Source organism: Quercus robur, chromosome 6 (genome assembly GCF_932294415.1).
Source record: "Quercus robur chromosome 6, dhQueRobu3.1, whole genome shotgun sequence".
Taxonomy (NCBI): Eukaryota; Viridiplantae; Streptophyta; class Magnoliopsida; order Fagales; family Fagaceae; genus Quercus; species Quercus robur.
In genome coordinates this window covers 5,850,574-5,871,803 of record NC_065539.1, presented here as the reverse complement: position 1 = coordinate 5,871,803, position 21,230 = coordinate 5,850,574, and the positions used below count along the sequence as shown (strand labels likewise).

The window sequence follows — 21,230 nt, the reverse complement described above, 5'->3', positions numbered from 1 at the left end:
CCAACAATCTTCTTAGTTGGTGATTGAAGTCGCGTAGTGGGATTTGCGCAATTGGTTAGTCACGTACTTTGGAGTCGTGCATCAGAAAGGGGAACTGTCACTACAAAACAAGTCCAATTGAGTATTGGGGTAAGGGTTCAACTATAGGTTGGTAAGGTACTTGGGATTCCTTTACTTGTAACCGCTTGTTGTGATAATAGTGGAGTTTCGGGAGTGGTGACCTGAAAATCACCCGGTGGAGTTTTTGCCGTTAGGTTTTCCCCATTTGTAAACAAATCACTGTGTTATTTATTTTCCGCTGCTTAATTAGTTTATTGATGATTTGTTTGTGCTACCACGTGTTTACATGATAAATTGATTAATTGATAACTTGACTAATTAATTAATTAATTTCTATCACAAGGAGTTATTCAGTTTGTAGCCTATCACCACTGAACTAGATTGATTCATACTAGATAAACTGCACTGAAATTCTTCTGATTTCCATAACATGTATCCATTAAGCCATTAACAACATTGCCTTCTGACATGAAAATAAACTCAATCAGGGAATTTGGGCTGGAATGATTTTTGGTGGAACAGCTGTTCAAACCTTGATATTGGCCATCATTACCATGCGATGTGACTGGGAAAAAGAGGTAAAATCCTTTAGTATTAATTCTGTTTTCTATGCATAATGACTTATCATTTTATTTCTTGTGTTTTGAAATTGCAGGCTGAGAAAGCAAACGTGAACCTAAGGAAGTGGGCAGCTGACACAAAGCAAGACCATTAATATGGTTTTAGGGAAAAAAAAAACATACCAGAGTCGATAACTATATATAGCTATTACCTCGACGCCAAAGAAGTGTTCAACCCAATAATTTGTTTCTGTCCTAGTTGATCCGATTCGACATTAGAAGTATATTAATTTTTACCCAATAACCGAATATGTTAGTGGAATAATGTGGCTGGTATACAGTTCAATTGCTTCCACAGTCTTTCGAATTTCATTGGCGTTGAAAAGCAGCCTTTATAATTAGCTCCATTACTCAATGAAATTACAAGAGCTCTTTATTATTCTTTAGTAGAAACAGAAAAGAAAAAGAAAAAGAAGAAGAAGAAACTATCTATTAGTTGACATTGGTAAAGGTTTTTAGAAAACAGGTTCATTTGATTGCCAAGAACAATTTTCACTGCCTCTGATTTAGCAATCAAATGTAGAAATAAATCGAAAAGTGTTAACCCAAATATCCATCTCCATTGTAGTATTTTTTCACGTCTCCACCAATTTGCTATATATATTTTATGAGTTATGTTTTGTTTTTGGTTTTTATTTGAGTTTTTGTGATTTGAAATGGGATTGTTGAGATAAAGATAGTGAATTGATTTGTTTTTTGTGTGTGGAAATATTTGGAGTATTTTAATGATTATGATGTGGTTTGAGGTGCTGACTTTATTGAGTTTGTCTTGAGAAAATGGAGGAATAACCAAACTAACCACACCAAACTAGTATGCTGCACCACACCTTGTGTAGGCCAGTTTCCACCCCTCCACAACTAAAGTGTGGTCAGACATGTAGGGAAACCATCCCTGCAGTTGCGATGTAAAACATAGCCCAAAACCAACTGCACCACACCGTGTACAATTCTAGAGTTTATGGCTTCCCCTTTGAAGAATTTCATCTTTTCTATAAGTTTTCAATAAACACAAGTTTTTTTTAGCAAAGTCTTATACATGAGCATTTAACAATAAACATTGTCTTTTCACAACTAGAAGTAAGGTTATTTGGATACCATATACTTTAATATGGCTTGTTTATTATATTTTGAACCAATATCTTATTTCAAAACATTTTAAATGGAAGTTATGGTCAAATATATTATGATCATTGGTTCATCCCACCATACACATTCACCGAGATGTCATGCATTTTATTAGCAATACATTGCTTTTGTGAAAATGGACATATTAAGATAAAAAAAAATTATATTAAAATCTAATGAACCTAGCAAAATGACATTACTTAAATTATAAAACAATTAATTTAAAATTTCTCATTCTTCCAAAAGTTAAAATTCTTTGACAACACTTATTTGAGGAAAAAATCCAAAAAATATTTAATTTATATATTAAATTGCATGGATTTCAAAGTTTTATAATCATTAAATTGTATATAAAAAACAATAGTTGAAGATGTAACTATCATTTTGAATTGAACTTCAAAATAAGAAAAGCAATAAAGTATATTATTTATGGATAGTAAATTTATAAGAAAACTTTTGTTAGGGATGATGTTAATTAGTTATCTTCATTCTCCTTGAAGTGCAAATTGATAGTGAGATCCCTAACCAATGTAACCATCCCATTCCAGTTCCAATCCCTCTTGTTCATATTACTAAACGTGAAGAGCTTCCTCTACTATTTCATGATTGCAATGAATGCGAAAGAGAATGTTGTAATAAAAAAACAGAAAGTCATAGAGGGCATTCAGAGTGTATAATTTTTTTTTTCTTTGCTGAATAACAGAGTGTATTATATAGTCTATTGAAATTGCATCAAGAAACTGGTGTACTTCAACGAGCCAATCTATCATGGCGTTCAAGCATGTCTATATCAATGCAACAATAAAAAAGGAAATCCCTACGTTCAATTACAATGTATAAGAACTTATTACAAATCACTTTTTAGGGAAAACTTGTGGTATGCAGCCCACACCTCTCTCTCTCCACTACAAAAAAATAAGGCTATAGCCGCATTTGCAAAACGCAGCTATAGCCTATAAAAAACGCAGCTATAGGCTATAGTTGCGTTTTTATGGCTGCGTTTCCAAACACAGCCTATGCAGCGAGGCTATAGCCCCTTGCAGGGACTTGGAGCTGCGTTTTTAAAAACGCAGCCCAAACCGGCGTCTGTAGCTGCGTTTCAGACATCCTAGAGCCACGTTTTTAAACTCCCAGGTGAGGGACCTATAGCCACGTTTTCTATGAAAACGCGGCTATAGATGCAACATAGAGCTGCGTTTGAAACGCAGCTATAGCCGGGGTTCTACACAGCGCATTGGTTCAGGACCTATAGCTGCGTTTTTGTAGAAAACGCGGCTATAGGTCGGTTTGGGCTGCGTTTTATGTCTAAAGCGCGGCTATACTATGTGTTAAAGCCGCGTTTCAAACGCAGCTATAGGTTTTTTTTTTTTTTAATAATTTTTTTCTTCCTAAGATTACTGTCCAAAACAAAACCTGTAATTCCACGTACACATTCCTGCCAACACTCAAATGCAACAATACTGAACCAACAAAACAAATTGCATATATGAAATCATTAATTACCAAAATATCAACAAAACAAATTGCATATTTGTTACTATATAGTATCAAATCATTACCAAAATATTAATTACATAAACGATAGTTTTACATAAACAAAACAATTAAGCTCGTTGCCAAAAGATTAATTACATATCCAAATAATTACATATAAAATAAAAGTTCCCAACAAACTTTGGTTTTTACATGCAGAGATGAACTTCAAATGAGAAAAGGACCCAACTATAATTAATCAAGGAGGTGGGGGTTTTACAAGCAGCCTAAGAATTTCTTATGGGTAGTGAAGTCTATTTCTTGTGTGGACATATCCTGGCACTAACTCATGCAACACAAAAAAAAAAAAAAAAAAAAAAAATACAGTCAAACAACTTGCCCTGCATGTCAAGATGACTTACAAGTATTGTAGATTTAAAAGCTGACCAAGTTGTGGAACCAGTTGACCAGAAAGATTTGCAGTAGCCAATTCACAATAACCAATTACTAGCAAACAAAACAAAACAAGTTCAACAATTACATTTTTTGCAAATGTGATGGAGAATCACTGTCCATGGCATTCCACAAAATACGCAGAACAAAACAAAAGAAATAGCATCTCAAGATACATGCTGAAATGAGTAGCATCCTATGGAGATAGAATATCTACAGTAAACTACCTTGCAGAAATTCAGTAACTCACAAATATCCAATCTTCAGCTCATGGATTTCTAAGAGCTACCAACCGCTTCTCAAGCTCATCAACTCCCGAACTACATGGGCCAAAATTCCATGGTTGATCAAAAACAGGAAAGAGTAGAGAATTTTATTTTATTTTTTGAATAGCAAGGAAAGAGTAGAGAAAATGAACACAGTTCTGGATTTGCAAATGAAATTCCACGTCCGCCCACCCCAAAATGAAGATACAATTTATTGCATAAAACTACTAGACAATTATTTTGGTAGACATGCAATGCACCTCGCACAAAAATCAAAAATATATAGTCTATAAGAAAAAGAACAAACAAGTGCTTTAGAACAACACATTAACATCGATATACCTTCTCATAAAGACGTTGGCACGCTCCCTTGATGGAGGAGCAGACATTTTATCCATTTGTACAATCATTATCCATTCAATATGCTCTTGTAATTCCAAAAGGCATTAATATGTAAATTTTTACAGGCACATAATCATCAACTTGAAGACAAACAAGAAAACAATTCACCTTTTCAATAAAGAGATGCAGAGGAAAGAGAAGAATAATAGTGCATTCCCAAGTGAAACAATCCACATCAAATCAATTGTGTAAAAAAAGTTTATAACTACCCAACAACATCAATAACAAACAAAATCAAATTTTAACCAATTCCTCATTTAAAGATACTTGAGCACATGCACAAATTGTTCATGACACTTTTTTCCCATTTTGTCTGGTCTAGTTCAACAAGTAGAATTGCAAAACAGGGCACCCTGGTTACGTCAAATGCACTTCATGTTTGATATAACTACAGATAATTTATTTGGTAACGTAAGCTGCAATAGACAAACTGGCAAAAATAATCAATCAAAGGTATGATTTTTACCCAAATAATAATCAAAAACCCAGAGAAGATTAGAGGGCATGAATTAAAATCAATAATAATCGGCTAAAAAGAGAAAGAAAGAAAAAATTTACATCACGCAGAAAAATATGAAAGTACGAAATTTCACCTTTTCACAATTCCCTTTGATTGTTCATATTCATTGATCCTTTCCTTCACCAGAAAATTAAAGGACACAAAAATATACACAAACTTCTGGATTCCATTCAAATCAGAATACAGTTACACAATTAGTCCATTACAAATAGAAACTACAAATCAAAAACAAAAATTATGATATTTCTCTAAACTATATTTGTTTTTTTTTTAGCAATTCTGTTTATTGGTATTAGTAATATCCGTCCCTTACATAAAAAACCAGCAGGGGATCAAATTATGGAGTTCCATTTGCTCTAAGAACTGGCTTCATGTTCAAACCTATTAGATTCACGTATATTCTTGGGCCACGGTATCAGAAGAAAATTTGAAAAAATCAAAAATTAAAATTTACCTTTATGCATCGTGTTAGCATGGCATTATAGTTCCATCTAATAGCAACTAATATTTTAACTTTGATTAAAAATTGAATGCTTACACAGACATTTTCTGCTTTACACAGCAAATTATAGTGGTCTGAAGACCCCCAAACATTTTACCGTCTCTTAAAATATCTACCCTATACCAAAAATGTAGGAGCAAACATAATGTGGCTGTAATCACGTTTAAAACAAATCTACAATGATATATATTCCATCAGAAAGATTAGAATAGTATAAAGGATTGATGTGTTTGAACCACAAAGGAGCTCAAAAACAAAGATAGAAAATCATTTAAAGAAGGGGGAAAATCACATGTCTCCAAGTTTTAGAAACACCATGTAAATACTCACACTACTCTATGAACAAACAAAAAGAAAATATACTTTTGAGTACTAAAATACATGAACAAAGAAACAAAATCAGTGACTAAACTCTCAAACATCAAACCAGTTAAGTACATAGACATATAGATATTTAACTTCTTTAAAAACATCAAAAAACATGCTCACATGAAGTTTCAGTTGTACCAAAATTCTACTCTTACTTAAACTGCGTTAGTGTACTAGTCACCACAGTTAAAGACAATATTTTCTTGTTATTGACAATAATACACAACCCCTCTTTCATTTTCAGGTTTTATATCAAAGAGAAAAAATAGGCTAGAACTCCCCCTCCCAAGTCCATCACTCCCATGGCTGGAACTAAGACCAAGAACTGCTCCTTAGTAAAGGGTGGAGGTAACACTTGCCTACGAGGGTCAGTAAGATGGCAATTGAATGGACTCACAACTAACAAAAGGATTTTTGTTGTGTCAGTAAGATGGCAACTAAATAAACTTCACCTGTAGCTACATTTTATGAATCCTTAACAGCTAAATAACTAGAAGTCATGAGCAAATAAGAAACATAGTTCCTAACTTTCAAATACACAAATTGATCATTCAATAAATAGACCCATCGAGCATACACCCAACCTCCAGGCCTCCAGGGATGCAAAATGAAAGAAGATCTTTGTATTTAAAAGGCAGCTGCTTTTTTGGAGGGTAAACAAATAAGACTTGAAAATAGAAAAAAAAAAATATATATATATATATATATGTATATATCATATCAAATTCTTAAACAAAGAACCAAATGTAAATGAATTCAATACTTCTCAAGAATAAAGCCCAACCTGAGGTTCAACGTTTGGTTCTACACGTGATTGATTCTGAGAATTTAATGCGCTTTACAATCTTCCAGAACCTTCAGACTTTCTGGCAATGAGAAATCAAAGTTAGGATGAAGCCCGACAACTACCACTGAAACAAAATAGCATACCAATGAGAAATCAACCCAAAGAACACACAGAGAAGTCAAAACCAACTCATACCCATGAGAAATCAAACCAAAGAACACAGAGAAATCAAAACCCAAAACACAATCCAAAACTACAGAAATCAAATAGCACAAATAAGTCCACAAACCCGAGATTTATGAGATGAAAAGAGATAGAACACTAAAAAAAAAAAAAAAAAACTGTAACTATGGCAAGCTTTACTTCTTGCAAACCCATTTTCACAGCCTTCACAATATGAAACAATAAACCCCAAATCCCAAATCAAAAACACACAAACAGAGCACACATTACACTCATTCACATCTACATACATACATGGCCACATACCCAGAAGAATAGCAATACCCAAACCCATGGCCAAACAACCATAAACACATGCACACACGCAACACAACTGAGAGAGAGATCGCAAAAGGAAAAGAGAGGTTCTGACCTATGATGGCTGAGAGAAAGAGATTCTCGGCGGGGCGATGGCGTCGATCAGAGGCGGTGATGGTGGTGTGGTATTGAGAGTGATAGAGAGCGAGGGTTTGTTTGAGAGTGAGAGTGATAGATCGATCTGAATAGGGATTAGGGATTTTTTCTTCAATATATATACCAAGGCCTAAAGCTGCGTTTTTACATATAAACGCAGCTCTAGGTGCTTCTATGGCCGTGTTTGCCAAACGCGGCTTTAAGTATTTCTATGGCCGTGTTTGCCAAACACAGCTTTAGGACAAAGCCTAAAGCTGCGTTTTTACTCACAAACGCAGCTCCAAACACCCCATAAAGCCGTGTTTTCCAAATGCGGATTTAGGACATATTTTTTTTTATAAAAAAATCTCATAAATGGGTCTATAGCCGCGTTTTTGAAAACGCGACTATAGCCCTTCTCACATAGACGCAGCTGGAACATCACTAAACGCAGCTCCAGATCAGCTCTAGAGCCGCGTTTAGTAAACGCGGCTCGGTGGAGCTGCGTTTTTATTAAACGCGGCTCTAAGCCGGTCTATAGCTGCGTTTTTATAAACGCAGCTATAGAAAACGCGGCTTAAACCCGCGTTTTTTGTAGTGCTCACTCTCTCTCTCTCTCTACATGAATGTACACATGCACGAAAAATGTGAATGTATTTTTCACAAAAGCCGACCACTAATAGGTCCCTAAAATATTTCTCTTAAGCACTTAAATATTTTGCTTTGTAGATAATAATCTCACAGTTGTGATTATGGTGGACATGAATTATTTACTCCCACCATTAATTTCAAACTAGCCTGTACCTGTGCAAACGTACATTACTTTTATATAACAAAACAAATCATTGTCTATTCCTCAAAACAATTATCAAAAACCCATTGACAAACAACAATTTCGAAGAGTTTGGGAAATAATCCCAAAATTTTTTTAAAAAAAAAATTCAAAATTGAATTTCAAAGTTTAAAACCAAAAGAAATAAATTCTTATTAGTGAGGTGTAGGGGTGTCCACGGGTCGGTCTGGGTCGGTTTTGTGCCCAACCCGAGACCGACCTCATGAATCGGGTTGAGAAAATCCTGATCCGCCGCCGACCGGCGAGGGAGTCGGATTGGCGCGGTCGGTTTTGCGTCGGAAACACAGTTGGTTCGGTCAGAACCGCCCACGGTGAAAAATCCAATCAAAATAGTTGATTTCAGGCGAAAAAAACGCCAAATCCGGTAAAGATCTAACCGGATCTGGTGAGATCTCACTAGATCCAGTAGATTTCACTAGATTTGGACAAAATATCACTAAATCTACTTGATAAGTTGTCGAAATAAGAAAATTTGTTACCAGAATCTGAAAATTTGAAGTCGGAATCTGGAAATTTGAGGCCGAAATCTGGAAAATCTCGCCAGATTTTGGAAATTTCTGCCGGATTCGGGAAATTTTTTGCTGGAAATTCTTAGTACATCAGTCGGATCGGGTTTTTTTAGGTTTTAGGGAGGAAAACCGAGACCGACCCGCCAGAGTCGGTTTTTGGAACAAATGACCTGCCGCCGATCAGTGACTTGATCGGGTCGGATCCGGTCGGAACCTTCGGGTGGGTCGAGTCATCGGATTGGATGGACAGCCCTAGTGAGGTTATTGAAAAAAAGATAAACTTTGGCTACAAACTTATTTGTAGCTTAAGATTATAACTCACACTAAAAAATTAAGATGAATACATATTTTAAAATTTTAATCATTGGATTACATGTTTTTATGTTGTTAATACATATCAAATTTTGTGTCAATAAAATGTTATTTGCTATTTGATCCATAAACTTTTTTTTGCATTATTTTAGACTACAAAAACTTGAAATTTAAACATTTGAGAAATTCATAATTGGATTTTCTCTTAACTTTGGTTTTACTTATAAATGATTTGCTAAATAATTGACAAAAATTTTTAGAGCCTTAAATTATTGTTATAATAGGTAGGTTGATCCTACCTAGATTGAGTGCATAAACTTAGGATGCCTTTAATATATTTTGTTAGGTTCTAAGATTTTAGGAACTAATGTATTGGAACTTCAATTTGTATTATATTGGCAAACCATGATCAAAACATAGAGTCTAGGCTTAGGCTTGCTCAAAGTATGTCTATTTGTAAAATTGGAATCAAGTGATTGCAGAATTTATTGGCCTAAACCTGCAAGGCTCAATCGATCGAAAATTAGACTCGATCGATCGAACCACGTACAGATTTATTTTTCTGCAGAATTCCAATTCAGCCCAAACTCTACTTAAACGTATTAGGCTTCAAGTAAAACTCTCCTATATATAAGGGAAACCCTAGAACGTTTTTTTAAAAGTATTTTAGAGAGATTAGAGTGCCTCTTGTGCCTCTTTTGTATTTTAGGGTTTTGTACCCAAAGGCTCTTTAAAGGTTAGGTTGCTCATATTGCTGTTTGTGTAAATCTCTTGTGAGATCTGTGAGGAGATTTCCTTTACACAAGCTTAGGATTATCAAGAAGGAGATTTCTTCAAGAGTTTGATGATCATTCAGTTGCTGCCATAAGAACTTAAAGAAACACAAGCGGATATGCTTGTACTTGTTGGAATCCAAGAAAAAAGGAGTCTGTGGTCTCGGAGCTTGCACGTGGTCGTGTTAGTAAGTTTCTACTGGTGGGTAGCAATAGGATGTTAGTGGTCTAAGTCCTGTTGAACAACTTTGATTCTTTCATAGTGGATTCAGGTTTACCATGAGAATAGCTAGGTTAAATCATCTCCAGGTTTTTATCAGTTTGGTTTCCTGGGTGATCATATCGTTGTGTTATTTATCTTTCCGCTGCTTTGCATGATATGATTGTTTGTTTGTGATAACCTAGATTTGAAATTTTGACTAAGTAACAACTTGGCTAATTACCTAGGTTAATCCAATTGTGTCTTTAAGGGGTCTAAAAACTATCATATTTCTTGATTGAGTTTATGATGGTTAGATTAATTATAAGGTAAGGTATAAAATTTCTTGATACATGACCACTTGGTGATTATGTTTTAACAATAGGCTTTAGTGGTAATACATATGATGCAAGATCTTTAAGAATTCAACTCTGTATTAGGTTTCTTGATGAGTTATTGAGTAAGGATTGATGTTTAAGAGTTTTAGATTAGAAAAGAATGAATATTGATAGCTGTTTTAAGGCTAAAATAAGGTTCAAACAGAAAATAAAATAAATAAATCACTAGGAAATCACACCTAGACCTTCCTAAGCAATCACACTTAGAAAGGATAAGGCAATCACACCCTTGAAACTTAAAATAAGCTACTAAATTTTATTAATCAATTAGTATTCAAATAACATTGATTACAATAGAGCCTTTATATTAAGACTATTGTTAATCCCTTTCTTAGAAGATTTGGACTTTACGTAGCATATTCTTAGAATGAATAGGAATACTATTAAAAAAAAAAGACTTAATACCTCCTAAAATAAATAAGAAAAGGGCTTAAAACATAAAATATGACTCATTGGCCTTTGGTACAGGCAAGAACAACCCATTTTGAAAATTTTGGAATTACCAAATTGCTCTTATTTTAGTAAACTTAATTAAAAGTGAGCCAATAGCTTCATAACCTAAAAAACTTAATAATAACTAAAATAACCTAATAAAGGTGTCAAGAAGGTCCGACATCAAAACTAGACCACAAATTTTGATTCTTTTGGTATTTAATCTTATTTTTTCTTGAACTCTTCCTTGGCTGCATCATTCTCTTTAGGGTTATAAAAAAAATAAAAAAAAATAGAGAGAATTTAGTGTTGTTCAGGGGCTGTGTGAATGGTACCTATGAACAAAAAAAGAAAATGAAGAAAATAAAGAGAAGAGAAAAGGAGAATGAACCAACAAAGACCAATGTGCCTATTGCTCAAATGCTCAATAATTTTATTAATCAACTCATTCTATCACCTTTGAATACATTGAACATAATATAACTAAGGTTTAGGGGAGTATTGATCATTTGATAATTAACAAATCCCTCCATAAGTATAAGTTCTTGTGGGGTGTGGGGGGCAAGCGCCGGGATTCAAGTCTCTAGGAGGGAGCTTCAAATAGTGTATAAAACACCTTGAACGTTTAGACCCCTAATTTACAAATTACCAATTCAAGCTTAATATCAAACAATTAATGTGTGGAATATGAACATAAGCTTAATACAGAATTGATAAACAATCTAAACCAAATAAAATCACATCCACAGCAGAAATTAAATGGCAAATATTAAGGAAAGAGAGATGCAAATACAAGGATAACACACGATGTGTTATCGAAGAGGAAACCGAAGCCCTTAGTGTAAAGCCTCTCCGCCACCCTCCAAGCGGTAAATAATCCACTAAAGAATGTAGTTGAGATACATGAACAACAGATGACCCTCCAAGCCTAATCTACCTAATGTACCTAAACCCTCCAAGCTCCTACTCCAATGAGGTTATGCTGAACCTATTTCTTCTTTAGCTTACCAGATTCCGCTATAAACCATAGCATCAACCAATATGAAATTGGTCTCTTCCTAATTGCTTCCCAAACACCAAATGGCCTTCTCACAGATGTGGGTATGATGAGAAAAGGTTTTGGTAATGAACCTCTCAAGGATGTAACAATGGAGAGGAAGAGAGTAGAAGAATTTGAAAAGTCTTTATGTGAAGATTGGGGATGAGTCAATCTCATTTTTCTCTAGGATTTTTCTCTCAAAATTCTCTCTAGAAGCTCTCTATATTTCGTGGGTATAAGGGTCTATATATAGTGGGGTGAGAAAGAAATGCGAAGAGTCAGTTTTTCCCAAATAGGGTGGTTTGGCGACTTGGCCTCGCGACTGGACTGAGCCACGAGTTCAAGTCGCGAGCTAACGGCCCGGCCAGCCTGGGACTTTTGTCCTGTAGTTCAACAGCTGGCATGACGCTTCAACTTCTAGCATGCTTAGCACATGTGCAACTTCTGGCGGCTTGCAAGCCGCGAGCCACCCGCGAGATCCAGTCGCGAGTCCCTACTTCTTTGCACAATCTTGAGCATTTCTTCACACTCTCTCACACACTACCCTTACATGATTCCCACCTAAATACAGGGTGACTAATTGCTAAAATACAAGCAAATTTGGCACGGAATAAAGCCAATAAGATAGTTGATAAAATTTCAACTTTACAACTTAGATTAGGTTAGAATAGAAATTCTATCTTGTGTAAAAAATAAAAAAAAATAAAAAAATAAAAAAAATCCCTACAAATGACCTATCCCAACGATTTTGAAAGCGTTGGAATAGGGTCAACCTATTCTAGCGTTTTCAAAAGCGCTAGGACAAGTCCCTCCATTCTCTTATGGAGAAAGACCTATCCCAACGCTTTTTGAAGCGCTTGAATAGGCTGGTATAGGCTTATCTATTACGGTAGTTTGTAAAAATGCTGGGAAAAAAACGCTGAGACAAGACGATTTTTTTGTAGTGTAGGATTCTTACTATACTATTAGGACTACTAGTTGTCTAGTAAAATTAAACCTAATAAAATTAAACCAAAGCTCATACATAAAAACCTATAAACTAAATGGAACTTAAGGTGTGTTTAGATACCGCTTATTTTGCTGAAATTGAAAACTTATTGCTGAAAGTACTGTAGATAAAGGTAAAAGTTAGTTGAAATAGTACAGTGAGACCCATGAATAGTACCAAAAAGTGTAATGAGGCCGTGAATAATAGCAAAAATAAGCTAAATAGTAAAATAATTTTAATTTTTAATCAGTTCCTAAACGCATCCTTAATAATAAAATAAAACTCGTAGGCCTACTAACTATGGCCCATATCCAGTATTTGTAAAATTACTAAAGTACCCTTGACTCTCAAATAAACTAATAAAATATAAAAACTAATCAATTATCATAGACACTTAGAGCCTGTTTGGGTAAGCTTTTTTCATCACTCAATTTCCGTCACTCAATTTCCATCACTCATCACTCATTTTTTCACACTCATTTGGCAACATCACTTTTATTTTCATCACTCAATTTTTTCACACTATTCATGGATCCCACACCTGTCAGCCAGTACAGTTTTTTTTTTTTTTTTTTTTTTTTTTTAAGTACCCAACTCACCGAAGCTAATATATATATATATATATATATATATATATATATATATATATATTAAAAAAAAATGAACGGCCAACCCAGGAAAAGAAAAAAAAAGAAAAAGAAAAAAAAAACAAACAGCCAACGCCAACCCAGAAAAAAATAATAAATAAAATAAAAACTGAACGGCCAACCCAGGAAAAGAAAAAAAAGAAAAAAAAGAAAAAAAAACAAATAGCCAACGCCAACCCAAAAAAAAAAAAAAAAAAAAAACTGAACGGCCAACCCAGGAAAAGAAAAAAAAAAAAAAAAAAAAACAAACAGCCAACGCCAACCCAGAAAAAGAAAAAAAAAAGTCAAAAGGTGGTCAAAAGTTGCGGCTGTGGGTCCCCTATGTGTGTTTAATTACAATATTGCCATTGAGTTATGAGTTATGAAAACTGAAAACAGCCAAAAGTTGTTTTCAGTTTCCATAACTCATAACTCAAAAATCAGAGAATTGAGTGATGGAAACAGAGTTATGGAAACAGAGTTATTGTTTGCCAAACAAACTTTTTACTATGAGTCCCACCATTTTTGAGTTATGAGTTATGGAAACAGAGAATTGAGTTATCAAAAAACTCAATCCAAACGAGCTCTTATTATTGGGCTTGACCTTAGCCTTGGACTTCCAAAAAGAATATCCTTTCTTCTGCCAAGATTTTGCTTATCGTCCTCTGAAAAGAACTTGATTGATTCAGTAGACAAAAATAACTTCCTTTTATTATTTTTTTTCTGTTCTTTTTGTGCATTAAACATCAAACTACTTATTTTATTAGATTCTTCTACATTCTATTTTGTCCGCTTTATTTACTAAGTTATGTCTGACATTTTTAGTGAGATTTTTCCAGAATCAATTAGAGGAATGTATTCACTGGTGCAATAGCCATGCTTTCTACGTGGGAATTTTCAAGTGCTTTTTTTTTTCTTTCTTTTTTAATATAAGAAAGAAATTCTATTGTAATTTAATTTAAGTGTATATGTGTGAAGCTCTCTACTGAAGACTTGAACTCTAGCCTTTTTCCCCCACACCCAACAAGCAATTGTGAAGTAATCATCGCACCAAGGACGTGCGGTGGTCAAGTGCTTTTTTTTTTTTATTATGCTGCTTTAAGTTGTGTAATAATGATATTATTTGGGGACTGTTCTTCCCAAAATTCGAATATCATGTTGGACATTAATTAACTTGCAAGTTACCATGTTTAAAATAAAAAGTATTGTACTATGCGAAAAAAATATCCATGTCAAAATAAAATTAGTTTTGGGAGAATTTTAGTAGTTTATTTAACTACATTTAACATAATAGATGCAATATGTAATTTTTAATGTATGACAATTTGCTTGATGTTTGCGGTTTAGCAATGCGTTGGATGATTAAGCAAACTATTTTCAGTCGTCAAGATTCCTAGGTCTTAATTGGGTGCTTTAGTATGATTATTATTGTATTTCTCTTATTCATTTGATAACATTCAAGAGAGTGGAAATTCTGGTACCTGTAATGTCAGGCTCGACTCCACTTGATTGATTGAGCTTCAGCCATTCTTGACTCTTGACTTGACACCGTCCGACAAATCAAAGCCCGAGGAATCTGAATTTCCTATTGTGGCCCATAGTGACTTGGCTAATTTGAGATTCATGTACTAAGGTTCTGTTGGAGAGAGAAATATATCTTAGGGGACTCCTTAAGTAGTATATATATATATATATTATATAATAGCCAAAGTTGAGAGAAAATCTAATTAAATTTTAATTAGATTTTCAATTTTACACCACGTGTCTTATTTAATTTTTAATTTTGTGTCAAGTGAATTATTAAAGGTAAAAATCGAAGAGTCTAAATCTAATTACATTCTAAACTGAATTTCAATTCGAGTCTAATTTTTCACTATGTGTCAATCTAAATTTTTAATTTTTGTGGAAAGCAAGGCCGGCCCTTCCACTAGGCTAATTAAACCATTGCCTAAGGTCCCTATGTGGAAGGGGGGTCCCAAAATTTTGAAAAAGAAGGGGTAATAGAAAAAAATAAAAAATAAAAAATTTAGTTTCAAATGAAACTCCAAAAAATCTGATACATCCTTGTGACCAAAGAACAAAAAATCTGGAACATTCTTGTAAACATTGGTACCCCAAAAAATTCTTGGGTCTAAAAATTATCATTAACCTTTAGACAAATCAAAAATCAACTGGATAAAATGCAAATCCAGTCTAAAAAAATTACCCACAAAACATCCTCAAATAAAAACAAATCAAAATCTCAAATCCGTAAAATTTACTTATACCTTTTCTCTATCTCTCACTCTTGCTCTCAACCTCTCTCTCTTCGCTAGATGATGATAGTTTGCAAACATATTGTCTTAAACTTGAATATTTTCTCAAATATGATGTTTATTATGATATTGATAGTTTAGATTTATTTTTAGAATAAAAAGTTTTAAAAGAAATTTTACAAATAAAAGAATATATTCCAATTGACATACTAAATTCTATAAAAAATGTTAGATTCATTTCCAAATAAATGTATTGCTTATAGAATTTTACTAACAATACCTGTTATAGTTACTTCTGCAAAAAAAAGTTTATCAAAATTAAAATTAATAAAATCATATCTAAGATCGACAATGTTTTAAGAAGGATTAAGTGAATTAACTATACTATCGATTGAAACTGAGATGTTAGAAGAACTTGAATACAAAATTTTAATTAGTCAATTTGTATCTCAAAAGGCAAGAAAAATAGATTTTAAATGAAATATATTATAATATAAAAATACTAAATAAATATTAATTTAATTAATACATAAATATAAAAAGAAAAAGGCCTCATTTTAGTTTTCACCTAAGGCCCCAAAATGTCTAGGGTCGGCCCTAGTGGAAAGTGAATTATTGGGTGCAAAAATTTTAGAGTTTAAAACCAATTAAAAATTGTGTGTGTGTGTGTGTGTGTGTGTGTGTGTGTATAATGAGAAACCATTACATATTTTAGAAATATATGGTTTAAAAAAAAAGTATAAGCTAATATCAAGTATAATTTGAATATCTTCTAAAAGAAAATATATAATTTGAACCATATAATTGTGATTATTTTTAATTGTATCCGTGCATATGCACAAGACTATACACTAGTTAATAATTGAAAGCTCGGTTTTATGCTAAAACCCAAGAGCTTGTTCAGACCCCCAATTAAAAAATACAACTAGATTGTTTTTACTCTAATTTAAACTAAGTGTGGAACAAAAGTAAATAAGCTCAATAAACTGATAACACTATCCTAAGCCATATTCATCCATCATCAACAATAAAATGAAAGCTTAAACAGTAGGGAAGAGAGATGCAAACACTCGATAACACCAAGACATATTATCGAAGAGGAAACCGAAGAACTCGGCGAAAAACCTCTCCGTAACCCTCCAAATCTAAATCAATCCACCAGAGAATAAAGTTGGAGTACACGAATTACAAAAGACTTTCCAAGCCTAGTCTACCTCATGTACTAAAGCCCTCCAAGCTCCTTCTACCAACGGGCTTCTCGGAGTTTTGTCTTGTCTAGCTTTCCAGATCCTGCAATTCAGCCTAATAGCATCCACCAATGGATGGCTCCTTCTAATACTTCCCAACAGCACCAAAATCTCACTTGACACTTAGAATGGGTGTGGTAAGTGTTTGGGTTAACAACCTCTCAAGGATCTAGAGATGGAGAGGTAGGAGTTGAAGAAAACCACAAGAAAATGTGTAGATGATTGTGGGTATAATAATCTCTAACTCTCAAGTGTATTTGCTAGGGTTTTCTCTCTGAAAAGCATTCCTTACAATTTGTGGGTAATGAGGGTATTTATAGTGTGGGTAAAAAAATTGGTAAAGCAACATAACTTTTTGCCAAACAGAAAGTTTCACGGGTGCTTCGCGAGATGGCCCTTCTTGTGAAACACTTGCGAACTTGACAGCCTGGCATGACTCTTCAGCTTCCAGTCATGTGCTTCACACGTGGCCTTTTAGCGGGTTGCTTCTCGTGAGCTACTCGCGAGTTAGTCATGAATTCCACTGATTCATATTTTGAATCTTGATTCTTCACCGATCTCTCACACTCATCCCCTACAAATAAACCCACATACATACAGGGAAAATGATTGAAAAAATTACAATAAAATTTGGCATAGAATTAAAACCAACACTAGATAGTTGGAAATCACAACTTTACAATAATATATAGAGACACCACTTGGGTTTAAACCCAAATAGTATGATCTCAATTATGTTATAGTAACAATTCATTATTCTCATGAGGATCTAATATGTGAGATTTCACTATTTAAACAACCACACTATTCACACGTGAGTATTTCAACAAATCTTTTCCTTCACGTGTGAACCTTCTACAAATCACTTGTGGCATTTATGTTTCCATGTATAGAAGCATTTTTCTTGACAATCCAAGTGTCATGCATCACCATCATCAATAGTTTGCCATTTACTCAACCATGCATACATTCAGTATACATGGGAGTCTTCTTTGCACAATTACGAGAGTTACCAATATATAATCATCTTGACTCACCACTAGTAGAACCCTTAGTCAATCATGAGTGGAGGCATGAAAGTCTTCCCCATTCTACTAAGTGGGACTCAATAATGAACATTTGCCCTCAAACCATTGACTCTGATACCCCTTGTGCAAATAGCACCATTGGACTCAAATCAATAACAATAAAAGAAGAAATAAATAATTTGCACACACGAAAAACACCAGAATTTGCATAGTTCGATAAAAAACATATACATTCTACAAACTTCCCAATGTTTAGACTGACTATCTTGACTCACGTTCCAAACCACACCACTTTATGCTTCCTCATTGGCAATAAGGTGGTCTAAGTTGGGGCAGAGACCTTTTTTAGTTTATTTTATGCAACATGCACTTTTTACTTATATTTGTATTATATGCATTACTGTATTTACTTGCTTCTTTGAATATATGGACTGGTGATATTTGAACTAATAACCATTAGGCTATTTAAATTTTTTTCTTAGTATCTTGGAGTGTATATATATATATTTTTTTTTGGTACACAGATTGGTTCAACAAGGCCCATCTTGCAAAGAGAACCAGATCCAACTCTTTCAAACTTGAAAAGCCTTAATCGAAGTCAACGGACAAAACAAAAAAGGAACCTACAATCATCTATGAATATGAAATTTGATTGTTGCTTTAATCATTTTTTTTAAAGAGCTTTGAAGCAAATAAAATGAGTTCACTTTGATGGTCTTTTTATTTTTATAAATTATAAATGAAGGCTGCGTAGCATCCAATGTGGCCTTAAAAAAATAAATACTCCTTCTATCCGAATTTTTTTTTATCCTGTTTCAAAATCAAGAACCACTAGTATTAAGGTATTGTATCAAAATCAAGGACCACCAGTATTTGATCTACAAAATATCTTCAAACCCACATTTGAATCTCTTCAAAATCTCCCAAATCAATGACCACTTTCACTTCTTCACTTGCATATTCTCCTTCTCAACCCTTACTTTCTTCTACTTACCCTTACCCACTAGCCTTCTTACCCTTTATTGGCTTCAATTTGGTTCAGATTGAGGGTGAGAAGTTGGAGAGATCTAATGCCATGGGGTTTTAGGTAGAACCTTCTACAGTCTCTCACAGGATGGAGGAATAAAAGAGAGAAAAAAAAAGTGATGAAAACAAATAGATCTGAAGCCCTGGGTTCTCTTATAGTACAAAAAAGAAGGAAAAAAAAAAGGTTTTAACACCGTTTGTTTGGGTTGTTAAATTGGATTGATGTTAAAATTTTAAGAGGGGAAATCTAAGGAACTGTAATTAAGATACTGTACCTAAACTTTGCCCTTAACTAAATATATGACTAAAATTTAAGAGATGTATTTAAGGTATTGTATCAAAAAAATTTCCTTGGATATATTTCGACCTATACCACCATGTAAACTATGGCTTCAACTACTATTTGAGACTCTTCAAGAGTGTCTCCAATGGATTCTTGACTTGGTGACATCTCTCGGTGGTTTCTCAGGGTTTTTTTTTTCCTCCATCTTGTGAGAGAACGTAGAAGGTTCTACCTAAAACCCAATGGCATTAGATCTCTCCAACTTCTCACCCTCAATCTAAACCAAATTGAAGCCAACAAAGGGTAAGAAGGCCAGTGGATAAAGGGCAAGTAAAAGAAGATAAGGGTTGAGAAGGAGAAGATGCAAGTGAAGTAGAGAAAGTGATCATTTATTTTGGAGATTTTGAAGAAATTCAAATGTGGGTTTGAAGATATTTTGCAGATCAAATAGTGGTGGTCCTTGAAAGTGGTATTTAAGGTATTGTATCAAAATTAAGGATCACCAGTATTTGATCCGCATAATCTCTTCAAAATCTCCAAAATCAAGAACCACTTTTACTTCTTCACTTGCATTTTCTCCTTTTCAACCCTTACCTTCTTCTACTTACCTTTTACCCATTGGCCTTCTTACCCTTTGTTGGCTTCAATTTGGTTCAGATTGAGGGTAAGAAGTTGGAGAGATCTAATGCCATGGGGTTTTAGGTAGAACCTTCTACGTTTTCTCACAAGACGGAGGAAAAAAAAAGAAAAAGAAAGAGATCTGAAGCTGTGGGTTCTCTTGCAATACAAAAGAAGGGAAAAAAAAAAAAGATTTTAACACCATTTGTTTGGGTTGTTAAATTGGATAGATATCAAAATTTTAAGAGGAGAATCTAAGGAAGTAATTAAAGTATTGTACCTAAGTTTTGCCCTTAACTAAATATATGACTAAAATTTAAGAGAGGTATATAAGGTATTGTATCAAAAAAAATTTCTTGGATATTTTTTGACCTATACCACCGTGTAAACTATGGCTTCAACTACCATTTGAGACTCTTCAAGAGCGTCTCCAATGGATTCTTGACTTGGTGACATCTCTCAGTGGTTTCTCAGCAAGTACCAAAAGCTTGGTTTTAATATTACGTATTAGGTAATATATATATATATATATATATGTATATATATATATATTTGAGAAGATAGATATTAGCAAGGATAGCGGAATATATGGACCAAAGTAGACTTTCATCATGATTAATCTGTAATGGCGATAATATTATATCAAGTTCGATTTTTACTAATTAGATATATATTAATCCCCTTCTACACCAAAAATAGATTAGTGTCTTGGTCAGTTGGTTTTATGATAAAAAGTTATCATCAGGAGCAGACTCCATAGGTTAAAATTCTCTATAAAAAAATATAGATTAATACACAATCAAATTTTTCATTAATGAAATTTAACTTACTTTGAAAAATACATTGATTTATATCTATATGTGAAGTGAGACTTCTAGGTATGTCTATATGTATATATAAAACTATAAAAGGCTATAACACTCTGTTTGGGATGAGAGAAATTAATTAAATGAAAATAATCATTTTGGAATATTTCTTTTCTTCCATTCTCTTATTTACACTTTTAAAAAAAATATATTTTACTAAATTATTCAAATATGACATAAATATGCTACTATATTGAAAATTTGAAACACAATGAAGATGACTTAACATATATAGATTATTTATTTATTTTAGTAATATACCTCATGTACTTTTATAGGTGTTTTATCCAATTCTATATGTTATATCAAATTTTTAATCCGTTTTCTAAAATCTTGATGACAAAAATTCACTTATATATTATTATTAATAATAATATCATGGCATGTATTCCTGGGTAACAAAAATTCACATATTTTTTTATATTTTATTTTTGGCATAGCTTATTGAGTTTAACTTTAATAGTACAAAATTTTCGATGATTGTTTGAAATGTCATAATGTGAGTGGTGGATAGTCGCTTTTACATGGATCTATCGCTAACACAATGTTCATAATTGCCCATTCTATTAAGACAATAATTTTTGGG

The 21,230-nt window shown here is 33.5% G+C and overlaps 1 protein-coding gene across 2 annotated transcripts in view; it reads left to right on the top strand.

Annotated features, from left to right (window-relative positions):
- LOC126732450 (protein DETOXIFICATION 27-like) overlaps window positions 1–21,230 on the top strand; it is a 62,803-nt gene that overhangs the window by 8,166 nt on the left and 33,407 nt on the right. The window contains exons 7-8 of one of the 2 annotated variants that reach the window (XM_050435301.1): window positions 549–638; window positions 716–1,021. The exons of the other annotated variant lie outside the window; for it this stretch is intronic. Coding sequence (XP_050291258.1) covers window positions 549–638; window positions 716–775 — 150 coding nt within the window. The 3' untranslated portion in view covers window positions 776–1,021. Of the gene's footprint in view, window positions 1–548; window positions 639–715; window positions 1,022–21,230 lie in introns of those variants that run through there. 2 annotated transcript variants of the gene reach the window in all.